Below are 23,745 nucleotides of genomic sequence, written 5' to 3'. Positions count from 1 at the left end.
AAGTTTAACGTTTGCTAGTTGGTGAAAAGAACTACGCGTGTTATATTGAAATGTGTCTATAATTGTTAAGACTGTTCAATGAATCGCCCTCGTGAGATACTGCTGCACCAGGCATTTTTTGGTTCTTCTGCTAAATTTCCTAAAACAAAATAAGGATGACATGTCACCGAAGGTCATCCAAAGCTGAGAAACAATTCTTTCGGAAAGAAAAACGTCACCCACACAGTCCTAGCATGAAGCTGTAAATGAAACCCGTTCGGGTTTGTCGGGTAAAAAGCTTCGCGGTTGAAGAAAAATTCATCATATTCTGGAGATTTAATCTGGGACTGACGCCTTTCAGGGGTGGTTGCCGTAACATCTCAGATAACCAGGAGGCTAGCAGACTGCAGTGCAGGCTGAATAAATCGACAACACGAAGAGCAGGAACATTGAATATGGCCAATCAATTTCGCGGAAGCCCGAAATGTGTCAAAAGAAGGTTCACGAAAAAAAAAATTGTCACACACCTAATTGTACCACGAAGCTCGATGTCCCTGTTCAGCTTATTTCGCACTTTCCTAAATATACTTGAATGTCAGTTCCACGTTTTCTAAGTGCAATCGCTTAGGAGGTTTTGCTTGTATGTTTCATTTTTAGTATAGGCATTGTACTTTCCATGGCTTTCGTGTCTTTCTGTTTTTTTTTTTGTCTAAAGATGTTTTAGTGGTGAGTGTACATTATAGGCGTGTACAAAAAATGCCAAAATCATCGTAACAAGCTTCTTCGCTATGTTTCTCTGGAAACTAGTTTTATTCGAGATTTTATATTACGCTCGTAGAGTTACCGACAATTTCCGGTGATATATCTCTGAGTACGACACGTAACTTCTTGTTTTTTTTTTTTTTTGGAACGACAAATTTTCCGATTGTAAAAAAAAAAGTTAAATAACAAAAACGACGGCAGTTGTAGGCTTTATGGGTCTTTGAAACTTGAACGCCTTTGTTCTGTCGATCAGACAATTCCCAAAGATTATAAACTAGTCAGACTTGCCCACGCGCATTGTGTGCTGCTGCCTCCTTCAAATAAACTCCGATCTCCTCAAAAATAACAGTTAAGACGTCGTTGCACATTCTCTGAAGTACGTTTATTGCACGTTTACAGGCAAGTAGCCGGGGCCTGTTTTACGACCATTGGCTGCTTGATCTCCGCATTCTGCCAGTGTGACGCAAGCGCCGTCGCTATCTCTTCTCAAGTACACAGCTTTGCAATAACATTTGCTTTTGGCGTCCCTAGTGCAAGCCTTAGTAGTTCCGTTAGAAGATATCTTCAAAAAGCGGCAGTTCCGCTCTCCGCAAGAACTGCTCGCACCAAACTTCCATGTTTCACGTTGAGTGCAGTTGTGAGAACCAGGGATTCCTAGAAGTAGATAAAGAAGCAGACAGATTAATAATACGCATCACCATGCAGATGTGTTTGTAAAACACAGATATATTATTTCGTTAGAGAAGCTTGCACTACGAAATATGCGGATCCCACGCACTGAATCGATGTAAGCGAAGCTGTTTATGCTGTTTGCCTTTGATTGACGATAATTTGAGGTGATGTTGGCAGCGAACGTGTAATTTCTTCGGCATTTAGTTCAATACGAGAGTGGTGAGTTTATGTTAAGCGTTACCTTGCGTGCACCACTGCTGTTTGTCTGCGTAGCCCACAGAACCAAAAGGGAGACGTGTTTGCTTGAGGCGTTGTTATGCGTCATTGTTCATAATCACTGAGAGGGTTGAACATTATCGTTGTCTCGCATGGCACGTCGCATCGTGGCAGAAGTGTTTAAACTTCTCACCAGCGCTTCACCTGGCAGCACAGGTGAGGCGCTGATTGGTCCATCCCCACATTATGGCGTGTTGACACCCACAATATGCGCTTTTTGACGTGAATTAGGGGCTAATGGAAAAGGACAAATATTTTGACAACATTCAGTGCTTTGCGATGTTTGTTCGGTAAGCCCCAACTGTATTTCGAAAATGACTCAACAGCTTTCAGAATTTGCAGGATGACACCAGCTTCGACATGTCAGTTCCTCAATTTGGCAACGAAATATACATTAGTGTACAGTTAGTTTTGTGCTTCAGTGCATAAAATGACGTTTTCTGAAAGAAGCGGAAGAAGCAGTTCGAACAAGAGACTATTGATCCGCTAGTTTGGCTGTGCATATCATGACAACCGATGCCCTTCCCAGTGTTCGCTCCACGTGGATATGCCTTGCAAACTACCGGCTACACTGTCCAAATTACAATATGCGCCGCAAAGTAATTAGAAAAATAATTAGTTATTTTTTTGTTCTTAGTCGATTCTGGATTTGTATTTCTCGTACGAGTAACGTCGACCGCTTCGAGTGCAATGACTGCAACTACTTTATCTGGTACAGGTGATCTAAAATGAAAAAAAAAAGCTTTATGGTAAAAAACAAAAGCATCCCGTACAGGGGTGCTTTTTTAGGCGCGGAAGGCACCCCTACCGTCGAAGCCGTCTTGAGCAATTCCTTTTGAGGAATGTTGAGCTACACTGGTTGCCGTTTCTCTGTCATTCACCAGACGACATTGGATCGGGCAACGGGTGAGTATGCCTTACGCTAAATTAGTTCCCAACAAGACTAATATGGCATCCTAATTTTCCTTTATTTTTCGAGCACACCTGCAAGCGCCACGCGCTAAGCATGAAAGTGCTTCGGCGGGAACCTAATACACTTAGATCGTTGCAGCTGTCTGGTAGTGATCTAGAACAGCAGCACCAGGCGGAGTTGGCAAGCAACCGGCGGCGTTTCGAAGATGAATTGTTTGCAAGTCATGACGGCGTCGACAACAGTTCTGCGTGTTGCCGGTGCTGCTGCATGTCCAAGTTTATACAGCTGATAAAGCTAATATCATTACTCCGTGTAGCTCTCTACAAATTTGCTATCGCAATTGATGCTTCGCCTTTCAGGTGAAACTGCGACAACTTTTTAAACACCGAGATGATGGCGAGATGTCGGCAGAACTTTCTAGACATACGGAGAAGTTCTTTTGCAAGATCCTGCATGTCCATACTTCCCACTTGCTTCGCCAAAATGCACCACACGCTTTTTCTCTTTCCTCAATATGCTGCCGCACGAAGGACACTTAAGCATACATGTAAACATTTGGACTCCCGCCATTTTTCGGGTTCATGGAGGCGGGTTAGCCATTACAAACGCGCCAGATTATCTCTGCTGGCCTTTCAATGTGAGGCGGGCTTAGACGCTCGTCTCTAGAAGAGGATATGTGGGGGCACATCTGCGGGTAGTGCGTCTGCAGTGCACATCCGCGAATTGGGCATCTGGTATATAGTATCTCACAGCGCTATACCACAACCACCTGCCTACCATGCACTCTCTGTCTGTCTCTCTCCCCTTACCTCTGTCTGGAGTAGCAGGTAAAGACAGGTTATACCGACCCATCGCTTCTTCTTTCTCTTCAATAAAACCTCCTTCTTATACTCTCTGAAATTATTGAACTTCTCTGCCTTCAATTGTAAGTCATGACGGCTCACCAATAAGTCCTCTATACTCTGGAATAATATTATTCATAGACTTTTATACCTAGCTTTAACGCCCTGTTTGTGAACAGATGGCGGCACAAGGAGGCTTCGAAAAAGGATATGCTGACGTTTGGGACTTTGGAACGTGCCGGAAGCCGTTTTAGCTTTGTTAGTAAGAACGTGACTATTGCGGAGTCATTTCGTATTATTCGACAACTTGATTCACTGTTTTCTTTTCCTTAGAAAATTTCGTTTTGTTGTGAAAATAATGTACGAATATATTTATTACTAGTGAACTATACGGAAGTGGCTTTCGATAAGCCCCACGAATCAAGCTAGAACCTTCTTATGACAGGTATGGCATAAATGTTGCCCAAGAAATGCGCCCATGTGATAATAAATAAGCTCGACAAAACACCAAACATATTGTATGCGCTTAAAGTAGAAAACACGCGTCACCAATAAGCAGGTCTCCGACTAATTTGTAACCGCCACGTAGGGCGCATGCTTAACCCCGTCAGACACGGAGTCCACAGATGTGGACGCGACCTATCATTGCCATTTCTGTGCAGTGGTAGAAAGTAATACAGTACAAACATTAAGCTTAGGCTATATTGAACATTCTGCTAACCTATATTACTTCCATTTTACTTCTGAGTGGTATGTATCGTTACAGAGTACCGCTTTGGTGAAGGCACTAGCGTATTTTACGTGACATTTGACGTGGGGCATGTCGGTAGCATGCTCGAAATATTTTTTTTCTGTTTTGAAATGCTTGTGGCCAATAAGTACCTTGTGCTTGTAATTCAAACGGGTCATTCAACCATTTTAAGAAGAGACAAAATGCGCAAACAGTCATCCTATACCACCTTGAGTTGCTTTCAGTGGAGTCTTCAAGCAACCTGCCATAATTTTATGTAAGTTTAACCAATGTATCGACAGTCGATCATGACTAGTATCTGAAGAGATTAATGTTAATAAAAATTAGCAGCTTCATTTGCAGCATCGTCGCGGATTCACCAAATTGGCACATATTGATTAGCCTAATGAAGCGGAGCCAATCAAGTACAACACGTGGCGTAGGTGCCCCACCGCTGCGGTTTTTCTTCTTCGCCTGAAGTGCTGTGAGATTCTAATTTCCTCACATATAAAATAATACTGTTAAAATTATTTGAGTTCATGAGCTCACATTTGCACGACAAATGAAGATCTTGAACTTTGAAGTTGTGATCTTAAGACTAGCGCCCATATTCAATTTCTGTGAGCGGCGGTGGGCTAATCCCAAACAGGGCAGATCAGTTTGATGTAGGCACTGCATCTGCAAAAACTCTGGCATATACATATTGAAAAACGATAAAAAAAGATTTACATTGCTGTACCATAAAGAATGGCGTTGTAATGCATCTCAGAGTAGAACTTTCAATTTAAAGCAGCGTGATCGTGGTTAGTATTCGGTCACTCTAAGCAGCGGCAGCCTGACTCACGTGAGCCACTCGAGGATCCAAAGGCTCCGCCTGCAGAGCGAACATACCCTAGCACCAAAAGATTTGGATGGCACTTACTCGTAAGCTTCGCCTTAAAGAGTGGAACGAGATAGCATTCAAAGATCTCTGAATGCTTGTCAGGCTTCCCGGCCATTGCACCTTTCTTTTTTCTCCACCTTCGCCTCTGCGCGCCGCTACCGTTTTACACTGCCGAGGACGCGCGCGCGAGCGCCATCTGGACGGTGTTTTCGAACGTAACATACCCGGGCGCGCCGCTGTTGGTATGGCAGAAATTCTGAAAAGGGGGGGTTTCTGTTTGAGTTGCCTTGCAACAGAATTATTTTTTCTCGTACATTCAAATTACAATCCGCCGCTATCATGTGTGTAGGTTGCACTTAAGTCGTACTTTACGATTTTTCTGACGAATTTTACATTGCGAAATTCAATTTTGTTCACTAACGCTTCTGCAGCCACGCGGAGGGCCTGCGTGGTCGCGGTGGTTCGGGATGATTTTCTCCGCCACGGACGTCGGCGCTTACGCCGACACCGACACTGACACCAACGCTGACGCCAGGCTTTCTGTGACACGGAGCCCTTAATGCTGTCGCATTAAAACGGGAATCGTTTGCTAGCTGCATGTATGCCACACGTTGGAGTGTCTTCTTTCACTTGTTTCAGAGCACTCGATTGGCATTAAAATGCTAGAGCGTTTGCAGTGATACTTTTATTCTGGAGCAATAACAAGCGGGTAAGTGCAGGGTCTAAACTAAAAAAAAAATTGGAAGAGTGGCGATAGCGCTTGTTTTAACGCAGAAGTGGCTCTGTTGGCTGAAAACAGCGCCGACTGAACCTGAGTAAAAAATAAGAAAACGAAAGAAAAAGCAAGCTTCACAGGTGGACAAACGGTAACAAAAAGGCATGATGTTCTTTTTGTTCGCAATTTTGTTGCATTGAAATTCATTCGATTTTGCGAGCTTTCATTTCCACCACACTTACGCGAGCGTGTATTTAGGAGCAAGATGAAGCTGTGTTCGTTTAAGCGCCGCAAAAATGGTTCGAATATAGTTACACTCACCAGAGCCTGAAGCACCCGGTAGTCTTCCATGTCCGCCAGCGATACCGATGCCTCCAGCTGAATTAAAGAAAACAACAGGAATAGTTGAATTTTCAGCCAAAATTGGTTACCACAGAGAATATGGGGCCGCTGAGTGACATAGGATCAGTGAAATAGTCACAAATGGGATATCAATCAAGTGACATTGAAATGTGTATTTCCCATGGAAGAAGTGTGCATTCCGGCGTATCTCGACAAGAGACGCGCAGTGGATTTCGGTGACAAGCGCGGTCCACAAACGTCAGTTCAGGTGACGTACAAACGGGGCACATTGCTACCACCGACCATAGCATCTAATTCTTCAGAGGCCACAAATATCTCGACGGACAGCCCGCGATTCGAACCTTGGCTCCACGAGATCGAGTACCCTTAGCGAGGGCAAAGTACCTAAACGAACAAAAGAGGCAAGTGAGTGAGTACGAACTTTATTTAGGTCCTGAGGAGAGAGAATTAAAGCGGGGCCGGAGGCCCCGCCAATCTATCCGGTGGATCCACCCAGGTCGGGGCCGGTAGACGTAGTCCTTCGGCGACGGCCCGGGCCCTCTGGACAGCCTTGAGCTGAGCGATGAGCTCTGTACTTCTGAGCGCCGAGTCCCAGGAGGACTGGTCAGGAAAGTCCGTGCCCGCGTTGGCAGGGCACAGCCAGAGCATGTGTTCGAAGTTGTTGTATTCGTGGCCGCAGTGTAGGCATGCAGTAGGAAAGTCTGGATTGATCCTGCTTAGTGTTGTTGGTGTGATGTATGTCCTAGTCTGCAACTGTCTGTAAGTGACGGCCTGTGCTTTCTTGAGGTTTTGGTGAGGAGGAGGAAAAATTCTTCGTGCTAACCTATGATTTGAAGTGATTTCGTGGTATGATACAAGCGGGTCTTTGTTGTCTAAATCCCTCCAGGCTGGGTTGAAGCGAGGGGGCGGACCGCAGACGCGGAATGTGAGTTCTCGCGCCAGTTGGTGTGCCCGCTCATTCGGATTACAGTCAGGAGGTCCGGAAATGTTGCCCATGTGGGCCGGGAACCATGTGATGTGTGGGGACGTGAGGTTATCTCCTCCCGTTTCTTGGAAGATTTTGTTGACCACCGTAGCTGCTTTCCTAGAGACGAGGGCCGCCGAGAAGGTTCTGATGGCTGTTCTTGAGTCCGAGTAAATGACGGAGGCTTCTTTGCAGCTTCGAAGGGCCACCGCGATGGCCATTTCTTCTGCTTCGTGAGTGAAGTTGGTAACCACCATGGCTGCGTTGACGAGTGATCCATGGGCGTCCACCACAGAGACCGCGTATGCGCCTCGATTCCAATGTCTGGCCGCGTCAACGAAGAGGACTTGCGTTTCGTTACGATTAATGTTGCCAAGGATTGCCTTCGCTCTCGCTTTTCTCCGCCCTTCGTTGTGGGTCGGGTGTATGTTTCTTGGGATTGCATCAACGGTTATTGACCTCTTGGCATTTATGCATAGTTGCGACTTCTCTGGTGGCATGAAGAGGGGCTGTATGTCTGCTTCTAGTAATATCTCGATGCCCGCCTTTGTGAGTGAGAGCCGACTAAGGCAAAGAAACCTATCCGCTTTAACACAGGAGAAGTATGAGAAATGCTTTTCGTTTATTAAATTATAGGTGCGGTTTACGACGTATATTTGTTGCAGTGCGGATATTTAAGTGGTATTTGTAATATCGTTGCGTAATTCCGTAAAGAACACAGGTGGAGATAGCCGCCTCCATAATGGCAGTAAAGATGGCTGTATTTGTACATCAATTTATTTTATGTGTGCTGTCCTTTGTTGAGCGATGTCGGTGATGACGTTGTTTTCGTAAAGCGGAAGTACGTGGGATACCACGAGAAAAACTGTTTCTGTGATAAAAGAAGAAGACGCGCTGCCACGATGACTTGTTTTAGATGATAATGTTGATCGCTATTTATACCATGGCGGGACCGACGCTTTGAGGCGTTACAGGTTGAATCACGTGAAAAGTGCTTGTTGCATCTGTCAGCGCACCATAGAGGAACGAAACAAAACATGCAGCGCACGAAGTCGGAAGCAAATCTCTGTCGTAAATAGGCGGTTAGATGTGAGGTTTGTTTCTACCATGTTCCTCAGACACACGCGAGTTATTAGGATGTCTGCTTTAGAACGCAAGGTGGAAATTTGGCAATGCTCAGTGTGGCGCACCGGTGAAGAATCGGTGGCGACTTTCAAGCCCAGAGAAATGAATATGTGCAGCGTCACGTCTCCATAGGGGCACCAAACGGAGACGCATCCTTGGAGCCCCTTCTGCCAACGAGCGAAAAATATGCGAAGATTCTGGGCAGTAAGCCGAGGTGTAGATTGAAGACTGCTTTAAACTTGATATCACCTATTAGAACGAGCTGGCATGCCTTTAAAATACTGCAATCGGCTTTCAGGTTCCGGGCATACTGTGAAACCTGAAGTCCAAAATGTTTTTTTTTTCAGCCTCCCGCACACATGGCGATTATGATATATCATTAAGGTTTAGGATTACTGATATACACAACCAGTAAAGGCAGTTGTTCCAAAGCAATGATCAGTTAATATATGACTGCGAGCCGTTGACAGAACCATATTGCACGGTAAAAATTTAGAGCAAGGTCCACGCATTCGATTATGCCGTCAACGGCGGTGTATATATAAGGATATGTGGCAGCCGCACTCACCTGTAGAGCCTGACATGCCCGGAAGTCTTCCACTACCAGTGTTGTTTCCGCTGATGGAACCCGGGCGGGAACCTATAACTGGAAAAAGGAAAGACAGCTGTAAACATATAAGTGACACACGTTTGTCGGATAATATTCGGACTTGTGTCCGAATATTTTCAACAATAGGGCGTATATCACTGTATCGCTGTATTCTATTGTTCCGTTGACTGCTTGCTGTATGTTGATGTATTGTTACCACTCCTGTCTTGGTCCTGATGTGGACCGACAGTATCTGTAAATAAAAAAAATAAATAAGGTATGTGGTTTGTTGGAGTGTACTAGGGTACACTAAAATAAATTCGTTACGCATAGTGTGAGTTGCAGAAAGCATCAGCAGCAAGACGCGAACAACATTCGCATCACCAATAATGTATTGTGCATTGTCGCCCCCTTCAAACAGAAATCAAAGAATTGAACACTGCAATAGGGCACATCAAAATCCTATCAAAATAGTTTAGAAGAACTTGGGCGAGTTTGTACATATTAGCGCAGATTATTTAACTGTGGGAACAAACGGCCCACAGCGACAGCATGGAAAAAGGACAGGCGCAGTCGTTGTTCCATGCTGAAAGACAGCACGGAACAAGGACAGGGACTGCGCCTGTCCTTGTTCCATGCTGTCTCTGTGGTCCGTTTGTTTCCTGAGTTAAACAATGTTAGCAAAATAGGTTGCTGAGAGTGTTCTTAGATGTTTATGAATTGGGAAAAAGCGACTATAAAGTAAGATGTACGGAGACAAGGAGAGCAGCGCCTCGATAATGCAGCGATTCTAATATAATTATTATCATTTTCCCGCTTCTTCAGTGGCTGCTCACGCCACTGCAATCAGGCCCGCTCTAAGCACACCTTTAGTAAGCCAGAACTGTGGAGCAGCCGTGGATTCGGGGATCGGAACGTCATCAACGCACCTGGCGCCGTCACATGCAGTCGTTTGCTTGCCTCATCAGTTGACGTTGCGTCGTTTTCCACAGCGGTTCGTGTCACCGCAGCGGTGTCGCATTTACCGTAATGGCGCCAAGACAATCGCAGCCGCTGAGCAGTGCTAGGAGTAGCAGCAGTGTTGCGTGTAAGCACTCAACACTGCGTGTAAGTACTGAGTGTTAGCACTCAGCACCACGTCGTTACTACGAAATGCTTATCCATCATTGAGATAGCTCCCTTAGGAGATTCTACATAAATTTTATAATCCTCATCTCTGCCTGGTTGACGCGTCGACGAGGCGGAGATGGGGCTATCTTGGTGACCTGCAGATTGATGGAAACGCTGACAACATTCGCGTGGAACTCCGTGGGAGGCGTCTTGAGGTAGACTGATTTGAGGTGGTGTAACGAGACGACCTCTTTACAACCATTCTTATAGGATGGTGGCGCACTTCGGCGTTCTGTGGACGAGACAGTACGGCCCATCGCCGGAAGGTGTGAGAGGTGCGTTTACAGCGTCTCGTGTGAGAAAAGTGTGCGTCGAGGATGCAAGGTCCGGATACACATGATGTTGTGGTCAGAAGATCGAGGAGGGACAGGGTTCAGTGGCTGAATGCTGCCCCGTAGGCAATGGAGGCACTGCAGCGGCTGTGGCAAGGGAGCTGAAAAAAAAAGCAAGTTTCCAGGAAGTCGCTCGGGTGCACCGTAGTCGAGTTCAGCCGCTGAACAGCCAAGGTCCCGACGAAGGAGGGCGTGTAGGCCAAGAAAAGCACCATAGGAAGGTGGTTGACCCAGTGCTGTTGATCCATGACATCATGAGAGCACCAAGACGTAGGTGGCTGTTTCATGACCTACATGACACGCATGTCATGGCATTCATGTCATGAGTTCAAAGGAGTCCCTTTAGCCATGCCTAAGAGATCTTAAGGCGAAAGCCTTAGTCATGCTCGTGACTGTGACTTCGACCATCAACCTTTAGCCTTTTCCTTCAGTAAGTCCCACGTCCGAACCCATTCCATTGGTTTTTGAGTGTTAATCTTTTTTTCGCTGAGTCATTGCCATTTTTATTGAGTTATAGTCATGACTGCGATTTCTACCACCATTCTTTAGTGTTTTGTTCACTTAGTACTCACACACGAACCCATTTGAGTGGTTTCTTAGTGTTATTCTTTTTCGCGGAGTCGTCATTTTTGCTGAATCATGATCATGCCTATGACTTCTACCATCATCCTTTAGTGTTTCCTGCAACAAGTGCCTGCGTCAGAACCAATTTCACTTTTTTCGCTGAGTCATTGTGATTTTTACTGAGTCATGCTCATGACCATGACTTCTACCACCAACCTTTAGTGTTTCCTTCACTTAGTACCCACGTCCGAACCCATTCCAGTGATTTTTTTAGTGTTAATCTTTTTTTCGCGAAGTCATTCTCAAATTTCCCAAGTCATGCTCATGACTATCACTTAACACCCACGTCCGAACCCATTTCAGTGGTTTTTGAGTGTTAGTCGTTTTTTTCGCTGGGCCATTGTCACTTTAGGCGGCTTTTTCATGACCTACAAGACACCCATGCCATGCCATTCATATCAGGACCTATCATTTATGTTCGTCATACACTCTTGTCATACTATGCCAATTTTAGTATATACCAAGTTAACGAAACGACCATGACAGCACCAAAACGTAGGCGGCTAGATAGATAGATTAATACTGTCAAAGCGGCAAATTTTCGCCAAGGAATGCTTTGCAATTAATAAACAGGCGATAGGCAAATGCACCATTTGATGTGTTTCAATAACTACTTCAGTAAAAGTGGAACAACAATTAAAACAGGTTATGCCATTTTTACGCTAGCGCAATACGCTAGCGCAAGACAGGGGTAATTGGAGATCGCAGGGAGAGGCCCTCGTCCTCCAGTGGACGGAAATATAGGCAGATGATGATGATGATGCCATTTTTAAATGCTAAGCATTTCTTGGGGAACCAACGGAGGGTTCGGACGTGGTACAAAGTGAGGGAAAAGGCTAAACGTTGAGGATTGAAGTCACAGTCATGAGCATGACTAAGGCTTTCTCCTTAAGGCTTAAGGTATAGCTAAAGTGACTCCGAGAACTCACGACATGAATGTCATGACATGCGTGTCATGTAGGTCATGAAACAGCCACCTACGTCTTGGGGTTCTCATGGTCGTTTCGTCAATTTGGTAGCCCCCCCCCCCCCCCCCCCCCGCACACTGTTTCGCATAACGTCGAATCCCACAGGGCGTGGTAACTGCCGGCGTTTTAGGTTTTTATTCCTCACGAACAGCCAAACTACTAGCGGTTTTTCAAGAGGATTCGAAACAAAATGTGTAACTTTTTTCCTTACCATAATGCATGTTTTTTCACCTGTACGAATCATAGCTGTAACACCTACTATGTGGCAAATCATTATAGTTACTATTATCATTGCCTACCAGTAAAACAAGGTTGAAAAATCAAGTGGCAAATGTTGTTTTCAATAAATTTTATTATCGTGGATAGTGCTCTTTAATAACTTCTACATCGCGTATTGTGGACCACGCTATCCTGATGTGCGAATGCTTATATGGCGTCCTTTATTTTGGCCTGAAAAAACAAAAAAGCAAGTTCATGAAAAAAAAATCAACAGTAATATGCTGTCTAGAACGAAATAATACATCGAAAATTATAGCGCTCCTCAGAAATAATAATAAAGCGTACAACAAGTTTTCTATTTGTTTCTTGTTTCATATGAAACTCAAGTACAGTCTTTGTGAAATGCGCAGCACATTTTGGTTGCATGTGATGTTTCAAAATTTGCCGTAATGTTTGCAAAATAGTACTTTACTTTTGGTTACCGCCTTGAGAAACTCTTGCTGACACCATTTTGTCAGTTTTTAAGCTTTCGCCAGTGGAATATTGATGTTTCTGGTTCAGGCCATAATAAGGGCGATTATGCTATCCCTCTTGCAAGAAAAAAAAAAAAAATCACCAGCCTTTCCCCTGTCGAGAAAATAGGAGTAAGCCAAGCCTGTCGTATGTGTACCTGACCTACTACTTTTCCGTCCCTTTTCTACTACTTTTGCTTCCCTTTCATGCTATTTGTCCTTCCCTTTCCTTTGTACTTTTCCTTCCCTTTCGTGCAACTTTACCACAATACATGGGAGTGCGCGCTGCACAACGTAGAACACCACGACACGAACACAACGAGGGAGCAATGGGAGGCACTGCTGTCCAGCTCGGCCCTCGACGACCAGCTCAAGCTGATCCAGAGAGCAGAGAAGATGGCAAGAGCCAGCGGAGCCCTGGACTAGGGGCCCCGACAATTACCCCCGTCCCTTCGGGGCAAGACAAAACTTTGATTATAAGAAAAGTAAAGTTTATCTATCTATCTATCATGGTCGAATGGTTAGAGCATCGGGCTGCTATGCTGAAGGAACAGGGTTTAAAACCGACCATCGGACTAACTTGAATCACTGAATATGTGGTAATGTGTACACTTAAGTGGCGATCTTCTACGAGCCTCTTTCACACCAGCATGGGTCACTTTAGATGCTTGACTTGGTAGGTATCGCTGTTCATTGAAACATTTTGATGCCAACTTGCACCACTGGGTATTTGCGAATCGGTGAACTGGTGTTCAACGAACCTCGTTTATATCTTCTTGGATCACTGGGTATGTTTCAGTAAGCAGCTCTACAATGACAAAAAAAAACTAATTTTATCTGATGCTAGAATTAGATAAACTGACGTTTTAGCAGGCTGTGCCACAAGTGCACGGGGTGAAGTGAAGCTGTCACCAACTTTGATCATAAGCATGTGCCACTGTGTGCGCGGCAAACGAAGAAGCAGTTCTCAACGTTTACAGGCACCGGTGTTTCACGCTTCTCCTATCGGAGACCACGTGTGCGTTTCGCGTCCCCGAATTGATAAATTGACTGACTACCTCCGAATTTATAGCCGCGGTGACATACTATACTCAGCAGCAACTTACACATAGGTCAAATATAATATATGCACTAGTTAATATATGCATTGTGTGATTGTCAGTGAAGTGCTCGATTCAATTGCGCAAAGAAGTTGTTATCAATCTTTCAAAATAGCTGTCGTTCTCGCCTTGAGTCCCTTCCTGAAAATAATTCTTGGGGATGGCCCAGACGCAAGAGAACGCTAAGTGCAGGTCACACGGTAAAGGCCTCTGTTCTGCAGTGGGCATACAACAGGGTTTTGGTGAAGATTGGGACTGTTGTGTTTAGATTAGCTTAAGATTTTCCGCGGTCATATCCATCGGTCCAATAATGAACTAGGGCGGGTATAACGTAAAACTATTCCTGTCTGTATTTATTACAAATCCATTATTAGCCCTCCATGGTAGGACAGAACGATTATGGTCCAGCCCATATTGTAGTGGCATCCGCCCATACGGACTGGACCTGAACCATTCCGTCCTATCACGGCGGGCTAATGTTATATTAAAAAAAAGAAACAGATTCTAATAGTTTTACCTTATACCAGCCTAAGTAGATTTCACATCTGCATTTCCTGAAAAATGTAATCATTGTTGGCCTATTTAAAGCACCACTAGACCCACTCACCTGCACCACCAGAAGCACCCGACCCCAATCCAACAGTGCTGCCAGTACCCCCGGTGCCAAAAGCTTAAAAAGAAAACAAAAAAGCTGTAATGAATACACGTGGAATATACCGTGACATATATGTTCAGTGTACCAACTCAACCGGAACATAAATGTGGTTTTACTCGGGAAAGTACGGTGATCGCATAAAAACAAGTCGTCTAACCTTATTGTAACGTCAACGAGCGCATATAAACGAGGACGCAAGAAAGACATATACACAGGACGAGTGCTGTTGCTGTCTATATAGTGTCTGTTTCTTGGGTCCTTGTTTATTTGCACTGGCTAAATTGGCAGTATGTTGCACCAACATGCCCAGACTAAAGTACTCCTCTGCCAAACAACTAAGTTTGATAATGACTGATGAAATTAAGGGAAAGAAGCGTGGGCAGTGGTGACAGCTCTTGAGAGATACGAGAAGCTGCTATGGCGCTGCTTGAGGACGTGCGTTGCGGCACGGAGAAAACTACGGCGGGCTTACTTTGACACACGTTCAGAAAGAAAGTAAGGTTTGGTATGTTGGGTAATGATGTTAAAATTAATTGGGTACGCGCTTTCCCTTGCGTATAGGCGCGTAAGTTTCGGACTAACATTCATACGAGCGTGCCAGCAACATGCGCGTTTATAAAGGTGCGGCACCCACACTCACCTAAACCACTGGAAGTGCCCGACAGTGATCCGCTCAGGCCGCCAGTAGCGCCAGCACCCCCGAGGCTACCAACGCCAAAACCTGATCAAGGAACAAAAAAAGAACGAAGAAAAACAAAGAATAAAAGAAAAAGGAGATCTCCCGCAACGTCAAACATGAATGCTTGCTCAGGAGGTGTTGCCGAGCTAGTTGGCCGGAGATTATCTGTTAAAAGCGGCCCACTTGAGGAGACAAAGAAGAAAGTTAAAACGAAATAATCCATACGATCGCAGATCGTGTGTGTGTGTGTATGTTTAAATGTTCGTCTTCGTCTCATCAAGTGCTGCGCGTGCGCCACAATGCTAGATGCATCATCATTATCGTTATCATGATAATCAAATGAGTCGATAAATTCTCGCTCTTTAGCACACTTCAGGACACTTTAAGGCAGAAAAAAATAGTCACACAATCTTATCGCTAGCGGCGAAATATATTAAAATGACAAGCGAGCAATACCAGTAGGTTAGAGAAACTTTGGTCCTGTCCGCAGCACTTGATACATATGCGAAATGCTGCTATGGTTGTACCTGATGAGTGGATTCGAGGTAATTCGTATGTTGAAAAATAGAAATAACACAAAAATTTATTTCAGTTTCGTAGTTCTTTGATACTGTTCTTCCTCGTTTTATAATATGGTCTCTGGGCGCATCTGCGAATGCTTGTTTTTAAAGCATCATTTATTCAATCACTGCTGGTATCTTTGATTGCTTGATAATAGGCTCATTTTTTTGCTTCAATTCCGGCCACCGGTTATGCTAAACACATTTGCCTTCAGCGATGGCTGACCGACTTCTTTTGTTCAGTAGTACACACCGTTTTAAAGCCGTTTTAGCGTAGTTAGTAACAACGTGGCTATTCCGGGGTGATTTCTTTACTTTTGGAAAACTTGATTTACTGTTTGTTTGATAACATTTTGTTTTCTTGTGGACATTATCTACCCATACAATAATTACTACCGATTTTGATAAATTTCCATTAAAACCACCATGAGAGGCGCTTGCTTAATGATAAGCAGGCAGCCAAAAAAGTACAACACGTGGCGTGTATGCAACACCACTGTGGGTTTCCTTTTTCGTCTTATGTGCTGTGCTATTTAAATTTTCTGACATCTGAAATGTTAATTGTAAAATTGCTTGAGTGTAAAAAGTGGCACGACAAATTGAGAGCGCAAATTTTAGTTGCGTTCATTAAAACCATGCGCCCATGTTTGGCCCCCTGAAATGGTGGTGGCCTCATTCACCTGAGCTAATCGAAGGTCCTGAGACTCCTGCCGCAGAGCCAGCAGAGCCTGAAGATGAAAAACGAAACTGTTTGTCTGCTGTGCATAATCCACAAAATAAAGCACGAAGGTAAATACGTGCAAGCAGGACTCGAGCGCCATTGAAGACCGAGTATTTCACGAAATAGTTGACCCCTTAATGCGCTCAAATATCCGAGCGAGTGAGTTGTAAAATCAATGCACAGAATTGTGGGCTGCAGAAAGTGCTCGAGATGAAGGAGATCAAAATAGGTCACATCAGTGTGATGTAGGGACTGCATCTGCAAAACAAATCTGTATATACAGCTTAAAGAACGAAAAAAAAATATTTTAATGTTGTTGTACCAAAAGATAATACGGTTTTAATTAGTATGAAATTTGAATCTTCAGTTTACGGCAACGTGATAATGCGCATCAATTTGCAGTATCAGTATTGGTCTCTCTAAGCTGCCGCGGCCTAACTGACGTGAGCCACTCGAGGATTCAAAGGCTGCTCCGTCAGAGCCAAAATATCGTATCACCAAATACGGCAATCTCTTGTTAGCTGCATGTATGACATACGTTGAAGTACGTTCGTTCAGGTGTTTAAGAACACTCGATCGGCATTAAAATGCTAGACCGTTTGTAGTGATACTTTATTCTGGAGCAAGCACAAGCAGGTAAGCGCTGGATCCAAACAAAAAGAATTAGAAGAGTGACGATAGCGCTTGTTTCGTAGCAGAAGTGGCTGTGTTGGCTAAAAACTGTGCCGACTGTGCCTGAACAAAGGAACACCAGGCTTGCCGGTGGATAAATGGTAACAAGAAAGAATTAGCTTTTTTTTTCGTTTGTAATTTTTATTGCGTTTAAATTTATTCGATCATACTACGCTAGACGAGCTTGTATTTAAGATCAAATTGAAGCTGTGTTCATTAAAGCAATGTAAAAATAGTTTGCCTATAGTTACTCACCAGAGCCTGAAGCACCTTGCAGTCTTCCATGTCCGCCAGCGATACCTCCAGCTGAATTAAAAACAACAAAGGAAATAGTTGAATGCTCAGCCAAACCACAGAAGCTGCGGCCGCCGAGTGCCAAAGAAGCAGTGAAATAGTCACAAATGAGATTGCAGTTATGTGACGTTGAATTGTGTATTACCCGTAGAAGAAGTGTGCACTTCGGCGTATCTAGACAAGATGCGCGCAGTGGATTTCGGTGACATGCACGGTCCGCAAACGTCAGCTCAGGTGGTGGTGAAACGCGACATAGTGCTTTCACCGACCACAGCGTCTAAACCTTCAGCGGCCACACCTTGGCTCCGCGAGATCGAGTGCCCTTAGCGAAGACAGTAAACGGGCGTAAGAGGCAAAGAAAGGTATTTGCTTTAAAGCAGGAGAAGAACACTAAGAAATGAGTTCGGTTTATTACAGGATGGGTGCGCTTTACGTTGCGTATTCGTTGCAGTGCGTACATTAAGTGGAATTTGTCATTTCCTTGCGTAATTCCACAGAGAACACAGATGGAGAGAGGCTCATCCATAATGGTGGTACAGATGTCTGTATTTATAAACCGATTCGTTTGATGTGTGCTGTCCTTAGTTGAGCCATGTCGGGCAGTGGTGTAGTTTCCGTAAAGCGGAAGTATGTGGTAGCTAGACCACGAGACATACCACTTCTGTTTTAGGCGAGAATGTTGTTTAGTCAGAAATGATGATTGTTTTAGACGAGAATGTTGATTGCAATTTATATTACTGTGGGGTCGACTTTGTGAGGTTAACATGTGGCGCCATAGATTGAATCACGTGACAAGTGCTCGTCCCATCGGTCGCAGTTGGATGACGGAAACAAACGTCTGTCATAAAGGGTTGCTTTGATATGAGATTTATTGGATTCTTGTTCCTCGGAAACGCGTGAGTAATTAGGATGTCTACTTAATTAGCATGGCTACTAGGTCAGAACGGTTCGGGGCCATTGGATATAGGAGTAACGCCCTCCCATATGGGCTGCATATGAACCATTCGGTCCTATCACAGTGAGCTAATGACATATTTGGAATAAACACAGATTCGAATAGTTTTGCCATATACCAGCCTAGGTATATTTTACACCTGTATTCACTGAAATATGTAATTGTTGTTGGCATATTTAAAGGGGCGATAGATCCACTGACCTGCAGCACTAGAAACACCGGACCCTAATACAACAGTGCCGCCAGAACCCCCGGCTCCAAAACCTTAAAAGAAACAAAGATGTTATGAATTCTTGTGAAATATACCGTGAAATATATGTTGAGTGCACAAACTCGACAGAAACAGTGGTTTTAGTCGCGAAAATACTGGGATAATATTAAAAAATCAGCGAAGCTTGCTGCAAATTTAACCAGTGCATATAAACGAGGACGTAAGACGCACATATACACAGGATCAGTGGTGGTCGCGTATATAGGTGCTTCTTGAGTCCTACTTTATTTGCGTTGGTTAAATTTGCAGTAGGTCGTACCAACTTGCCAGAAGTGAAGCACTACTCAGCCAAACTACAAAGCCAAACTACAAAACTGCTGAAATTAAGTGACAGAATTACTGGACAGTGGTGATCGTTCTTGAGAGATACGAGAAGCTGCTATATGGCGCTTCTTGAGGACATGATTTGTGGCACGGAGAAAACAACGGCGTACTTAGCGTGGCGGACATTGCGAATGAAAATAAGGTTTCGGCATGCTGGGTAAAGAAGGGAAATTTAAACATTGGGTCCGAGCTTTCACTTGCAAGTAGGCGCGTAGATTTCGGAGTAACATTCATAAGAACATGCCAGTAACATGCCCTTTTGTAAAAGTTCGGCCCCCGCGCTCACCTGAACCACCCGGAGTACCCGACATTGATCCACCAACGCCGCCAGCAGCGCCAGGACCGCCGAGGCCACCAACGCCAAAACCTGAACAAGGGAAAAAAAATTTAAAAAAAGGAGAAAAAGAAAAGAAAAAGGAGATCTCCCGCAACGTCCCAAACATCAATTCTTGCTCAGGAGGCTTTGCTGAGATAGTTCATTGGAAATTAGCGATTAAAGGCAGCCTACTTAATGAGGCAAAGAAGAAAATAAAAGGAAATAAAACACAATGGCGGATTGTCTATGTGTACGCTTCAATGATCATATTTATCTCATCAAGTGTGGCTCTTGCGCCACAAGAACCTAGACATTATCATCATCATCATTATTATCAACATATTATCATCATCATCAAGTGGCTGCGTATTAATCGATAAATGCTTGTTCATTACCACACATCCGGACCCTTTTCAGGTAGAGAAAAGTCAAAGTCGCACGACCTTATCGTTAGCAGCGTAATATATTAAAATCGCAAACCAGCGATATCAGTAGGTAGCAGAAACATTTGTCCTGTCGATAGCACTTGACACGCATGCGAAAGGCCACTAAGGTCGTTCCTGACGAAGTGTATTCTACGATGTGCATGTGTTGACGAATAGAAGTAAGAAAAATGTTATTTCAGTTTCCTAGTTTCGGGATACTGTGTTTTTCTACCTTGCTTTACAATATGGTCTTTGAGCACATCTATGATACTTGTTCTTAAAACATAGTTTATTCATTCACAGCAGCAGCGTTCGTTTACACAAATAGGCAGCAGGCAGGCACAAAAAGTAACACCACTACCTGATACGTCCTGCAGCAGTACAACACTTCTGCAGCAGATTCTACGAAAGCGTAGACTAAAATAATGGAATACGAGCAATATTACAGCTATGAAAGCCAACAACATAATTGCAGACCGAGGGGACAGGGCTAGAGAAATGGTAAAGGAGGCCATAGCCATTGTTGAGGACGCGAAGATCACCTTAGCAACAACAGGGCCTGTACATTATGAAGAACAATAAGTGGGAAAATTATGTTACTACTTCTGACATGAGCGCAGTTTAGAATTTTTTGATGTGCGAAGAATAGTTACTAACAGGATGATTGCTTACGCTGTCTACCGAAACAAGCCAAGTCCTACAGGCGATGGTGCATTTTCTGATGAAAACTATTAAAACTGATGCTGGTGGCTGGCAGGGAAGAAGCCATTTCCAACTTTGTGTTCCCTAGTCAAGTTCATTATGGTCCTCCCTTTTTTTCTATCGAAGGAAACACCGGTGAGACAAGCATGCTTTACTGTTGAATTGAGCGAGGCAATTGTCGAGAAAATAGCGTACAAACAGCGCCTTAAAATTCGTCTCAGCATGAAACGACGCAACACAGGGGAACATCAGACAGCCTTTATCAAAAACCTAAGTAATCATGTTCTATTTTTCCAAGCTTAGGCTACTACGCCCTGTAAGTTCACAGTGTTTCCCGCAATGTTATTTGCAGAAAAGATTACTAGCCAAGCGCAGACAGTCCATGCCTCGCGGCTCAGCCATCTTTCTTTTTGTGACACTTCTTCTCGATGCGCGAAAAGAAGAACTGAGCGGAAGAAGCACTGACCTGACAGTCTCTAGCACTTTTCCTTACCATAATTCTTCCCCTAGAACAGTGTTATAATATCGGAGCGCTGCTGTTGACATTTCTGCGACTTTCAAGAATCGGAAGTATCCCCACTGGTATCCTTGAATTCTTAGTTCATACGTTCAATTTTCAGGCTTCACTTTTGGGAACCTGTTGCAGAAAACACATTGCCCTTCAACGATGGCTGACTGGCTTCCTTTGTTCCGTAGTACGGACTTTTTTGAAGCCGCTTTAGCGCAGTTAGTAAGAACGTCACTATTCCGTGTCATTTCGTAATTTGTTAACAATTTGATTTACTGTTTTAACGATGGTTCAAAAATAACGACGGCTGAAAAATTATGAAAGTTCCTAAGTGGAATTATTAAAAGTATAAATTCGGTTTCTTAACGTGTAGAAAACGTGACCACATGATTTGAAAGCACGACACTGTTGAACTGCGGTTGAAGAAAAACAGAAATACAATGTGACACGATTAATACAATGATTGACCGGCTCTGGCGTTCCGAATTCACGCAAATGATATGAAAGATGCCGCAGTGGAAGCTCAAGATAAACATCAATTATCGGATATCGCTACGTACAACGGAAGCGCGGTAGTGGAGAGTTTTTACAATCTGACCCTATCGGACTGAGGCTTCCGGGACTGGGAACTGAAAGGTAGAACTTGTGTTCATCGGGGGGAACACCATATCCGCTGAGTCATCCACGTGGGTAGGTATCAATTAGGATACCACCGACCAATTTTAGGAGAAATAAAAGAAACTTAAGCAAGTTCCACGCTTTTGAAATCTGATGAAACAGCGGAGCTCTTGAAGCGTGGGTGTATAGCGTAGTGGGTATGACCCTTGCCTTCGGACTGTGGGTACCCGTGATCGAATCCCGTCTTGCCACGAAAGTCCATTTTGTTTTCTTTATTTCTCTCACTCTCTGTCTGTATCTCTTTGTTTCTCTCTCTGCACCTCCTCTCCTCCTATGCTCTGCTTTCACGCTCTCCCAGCTTGGCAATGCTGCGCATGACAATGAGACCAACCTAGCGAGCCCTTAACAGCTTCGCTGTAGAAAAAAAAAAAACATTTTATTCTGAATATCCGGCAATTACCTGTCAAACCTACAACAGGGATATCGTTGATATGGCAGAAGGAACAAAGCACGCGAGGAGGAAGCGACTATTTGCAGGTGATATAATAGTAGAGCACAATATATTCAGGTTCTCTAGATGAACAATCAAAAATAGTTGTGACGTTTGCTTACATGGTCACAAATATTACTGCCTTGCTACAAAAACTACTGAAAAAGGTCTAAAACTGGTACTACAGCTTACCGATATCCCTGAAAAGTATGCGACAACTGGATTACTGTGCTGTCCTTCAGGCCCGTTTAGGGGCTAAGTATGTTTGTTTTGTCGGAAACCGAAGGGTCGCAGCGGAGCATCGCAACAAGAGGACCAGCATAGCAGGCTTCTAGAGCAGAACTGCCCATGCAGTGCTTGCACGTCGAGCACGTGCTGCCCAGCTGTTTTAATGCATAAGCATTTTTGGGCGAGCTCCCCAGCCCTAACGTGCAAAAAGTGTAATGCATTGTATCTGCACTAGAATGCGTATGTGCGAAATTAAGACATTTAATCTTCATGATAGTTTAAATGTAGATGATTGGTAGCTTTTAAGCAAAAAGACACAATTTTAAGCATAAAAATAAAATAAGAAGAGGGTACTTTTAGAGATACATCGGGCTCCTTAGAAAATGCATGGGAAAGACCGCTGCAACTTGGGTTTGTGCCAACTTGAAATTCGGGGGTGGTCCAACTTAAATTTGGGGGTGGACCTACTTGAAATTTACAACTGGGCCAACTTCAAATTTGTGGCTGAGTGAACTTGAAATTTGAGGTGCACCAATTGAAATAGGGTGTTGGCCAACTTAAAATTTTGGAGTGGGCCGACTTGGAGTTTGGACATGGGCCAGCTGGAAATGTGAACGTGGGCCAACTGAAACTTGGGGGTGGGCCAAGCTGAAATCAGGAGAAGAGCCCACTTAAATTTGGGGATGGGCCAACTTTAATTTGGCGATGGGCCAGTTGAAATTTGGGGGCAGGCTAACTTGAAGTTTAGGTGTGGGCCAGCTTGTGATTTTGCGGTAACCCAATGCCCAATAGAACGCTGCTGAGCGTCGTTCGAGTTATGAACAGCTTGCGGGCAAGCGAGCGTGTTGAGAAGCTTGGCAACACTTTCATTGGGCCTTACAGAGGCGCACTCAGGACGCCGGCGAGAGCATGGGTAGGCTAGGAATGCGCGCAGAACAAAGGCTTGCGAGAGTGATAGCGAGGGTGACATGGCTTCGCGGCGATGCACTCTACCCTCACGCAAGCCTCACGTGCTACTGCGGCAGCGTGTTCCTTTTCGACCGCTCTGCTCCGTCGAGGTGCGTTCGTGAACGGCGCTCCGACTCAATTGTTGCGAATGCAGGGAAGGGGCCGGATGCGGCGAGAAAATCTGACGATTGTCTAGTGAACCCTAAGCATTCTTTTCCACCGGAAAAGCCATGGGTAGACGCGCATAAGCTAGGGAAAGCAAGTTATCAAAACTAAACAAAAACGAAGTCACAGCCGAGCCAAACAATGCTTAAGTAGACAATTCTCAGAATTTCTGTAGCTTTTATTCCTCGCCGTTCCCAGCTGGTACCAAGCAACACCACCTATAGACTACAGTCTAGGTGGTGTTGTACCAAGGCGCCGGCTGACAGCGCCGACCTTAGCGTGCTCGCGTTGCGGCGTTGGTGGGCGCAACAGGGCCCCCGCCCAGACGGAATGGCAAAATGTACGCGTCGACGAGGCAGAGATGGGGCTATCCTGGTGAACTGCGCATCGATGGATACGCTGGTGACATCCGCGTGGAACTCCGTGGGAAGCGCCTCGCAGCAGGCTGGTTTGAGGCGGTGTGACGAGACGACCTC

The 23,745-nt window shown here is 44.6% G+C and overlaps 1 protein-coding gene across 1 annotated transcript in view; it reads right to left on the bottom strand.

The window, feature by feature from the left end:
- Positions 1-780: 780 nt before the first annotated feature.
- Positions 781-23,745, bottom strand: part of LOC125939721 (uncharacterized PE-PGRS family protein PE_PGRS46-like) — a 129,569-nt gene continuing 106,604 nt past the window's right edge. Inside the window, exons 32-40 of the mRNA XM_049670966.1 lie at positions 19,156-19,236; positions 18,476-18,538; positions 17,281-17,331; positions 16,313-16,360; positions 15,034-15,114; positions 14,346-14,408; positions 8,793-8,870; positions 6,094-6,150; positions 781-1,395 (exon numbers count right to left, since the gene is read on the bottom strand). Of these exons, the coding sequence (XP_049526923.1) occupies positions 1,124-1,395; positions 6,094-6,150; positions 8,793-8,870; positions 14,346-14,408; positions 15,034-15,114; positions 16,313-16,360; positions 17,281-17,331; positions 18,476-18,538; positions 19,156-19,236 (794 nt within the window). The 3' untranslated portion in view covers positions 781-1,123. The remainder of the gene's footprint in view (positions 1,396-6,093; positions 6,151-8,792; positions 8,871-14,345; positions 14,409-15,033; positions 15,115-16,312; positions 16,361-17,280; positions 17,332-18,475; positions 18,539-19,155; positions 19,237-23,745) is intronic.

The sequence above is a fragment of the Dermacentor silvarum genome, chromosome 7 (genome assembly GCF_013339745.2).
Source record: "Dermacentor silvarum isolate Dsil-2018 chromosome 7, BIME_Dsil_1.4, whole genome shotgun sequence".
NCBI lineage: Eukaryota > Metazoa > Arthropoda > Arachnida > Ixodida > Ixodidae > Dermacentor > Dermacentor silvarum.
This window is presented reverse-complemented; position numbering and strand designations above follow the sequence as displayed.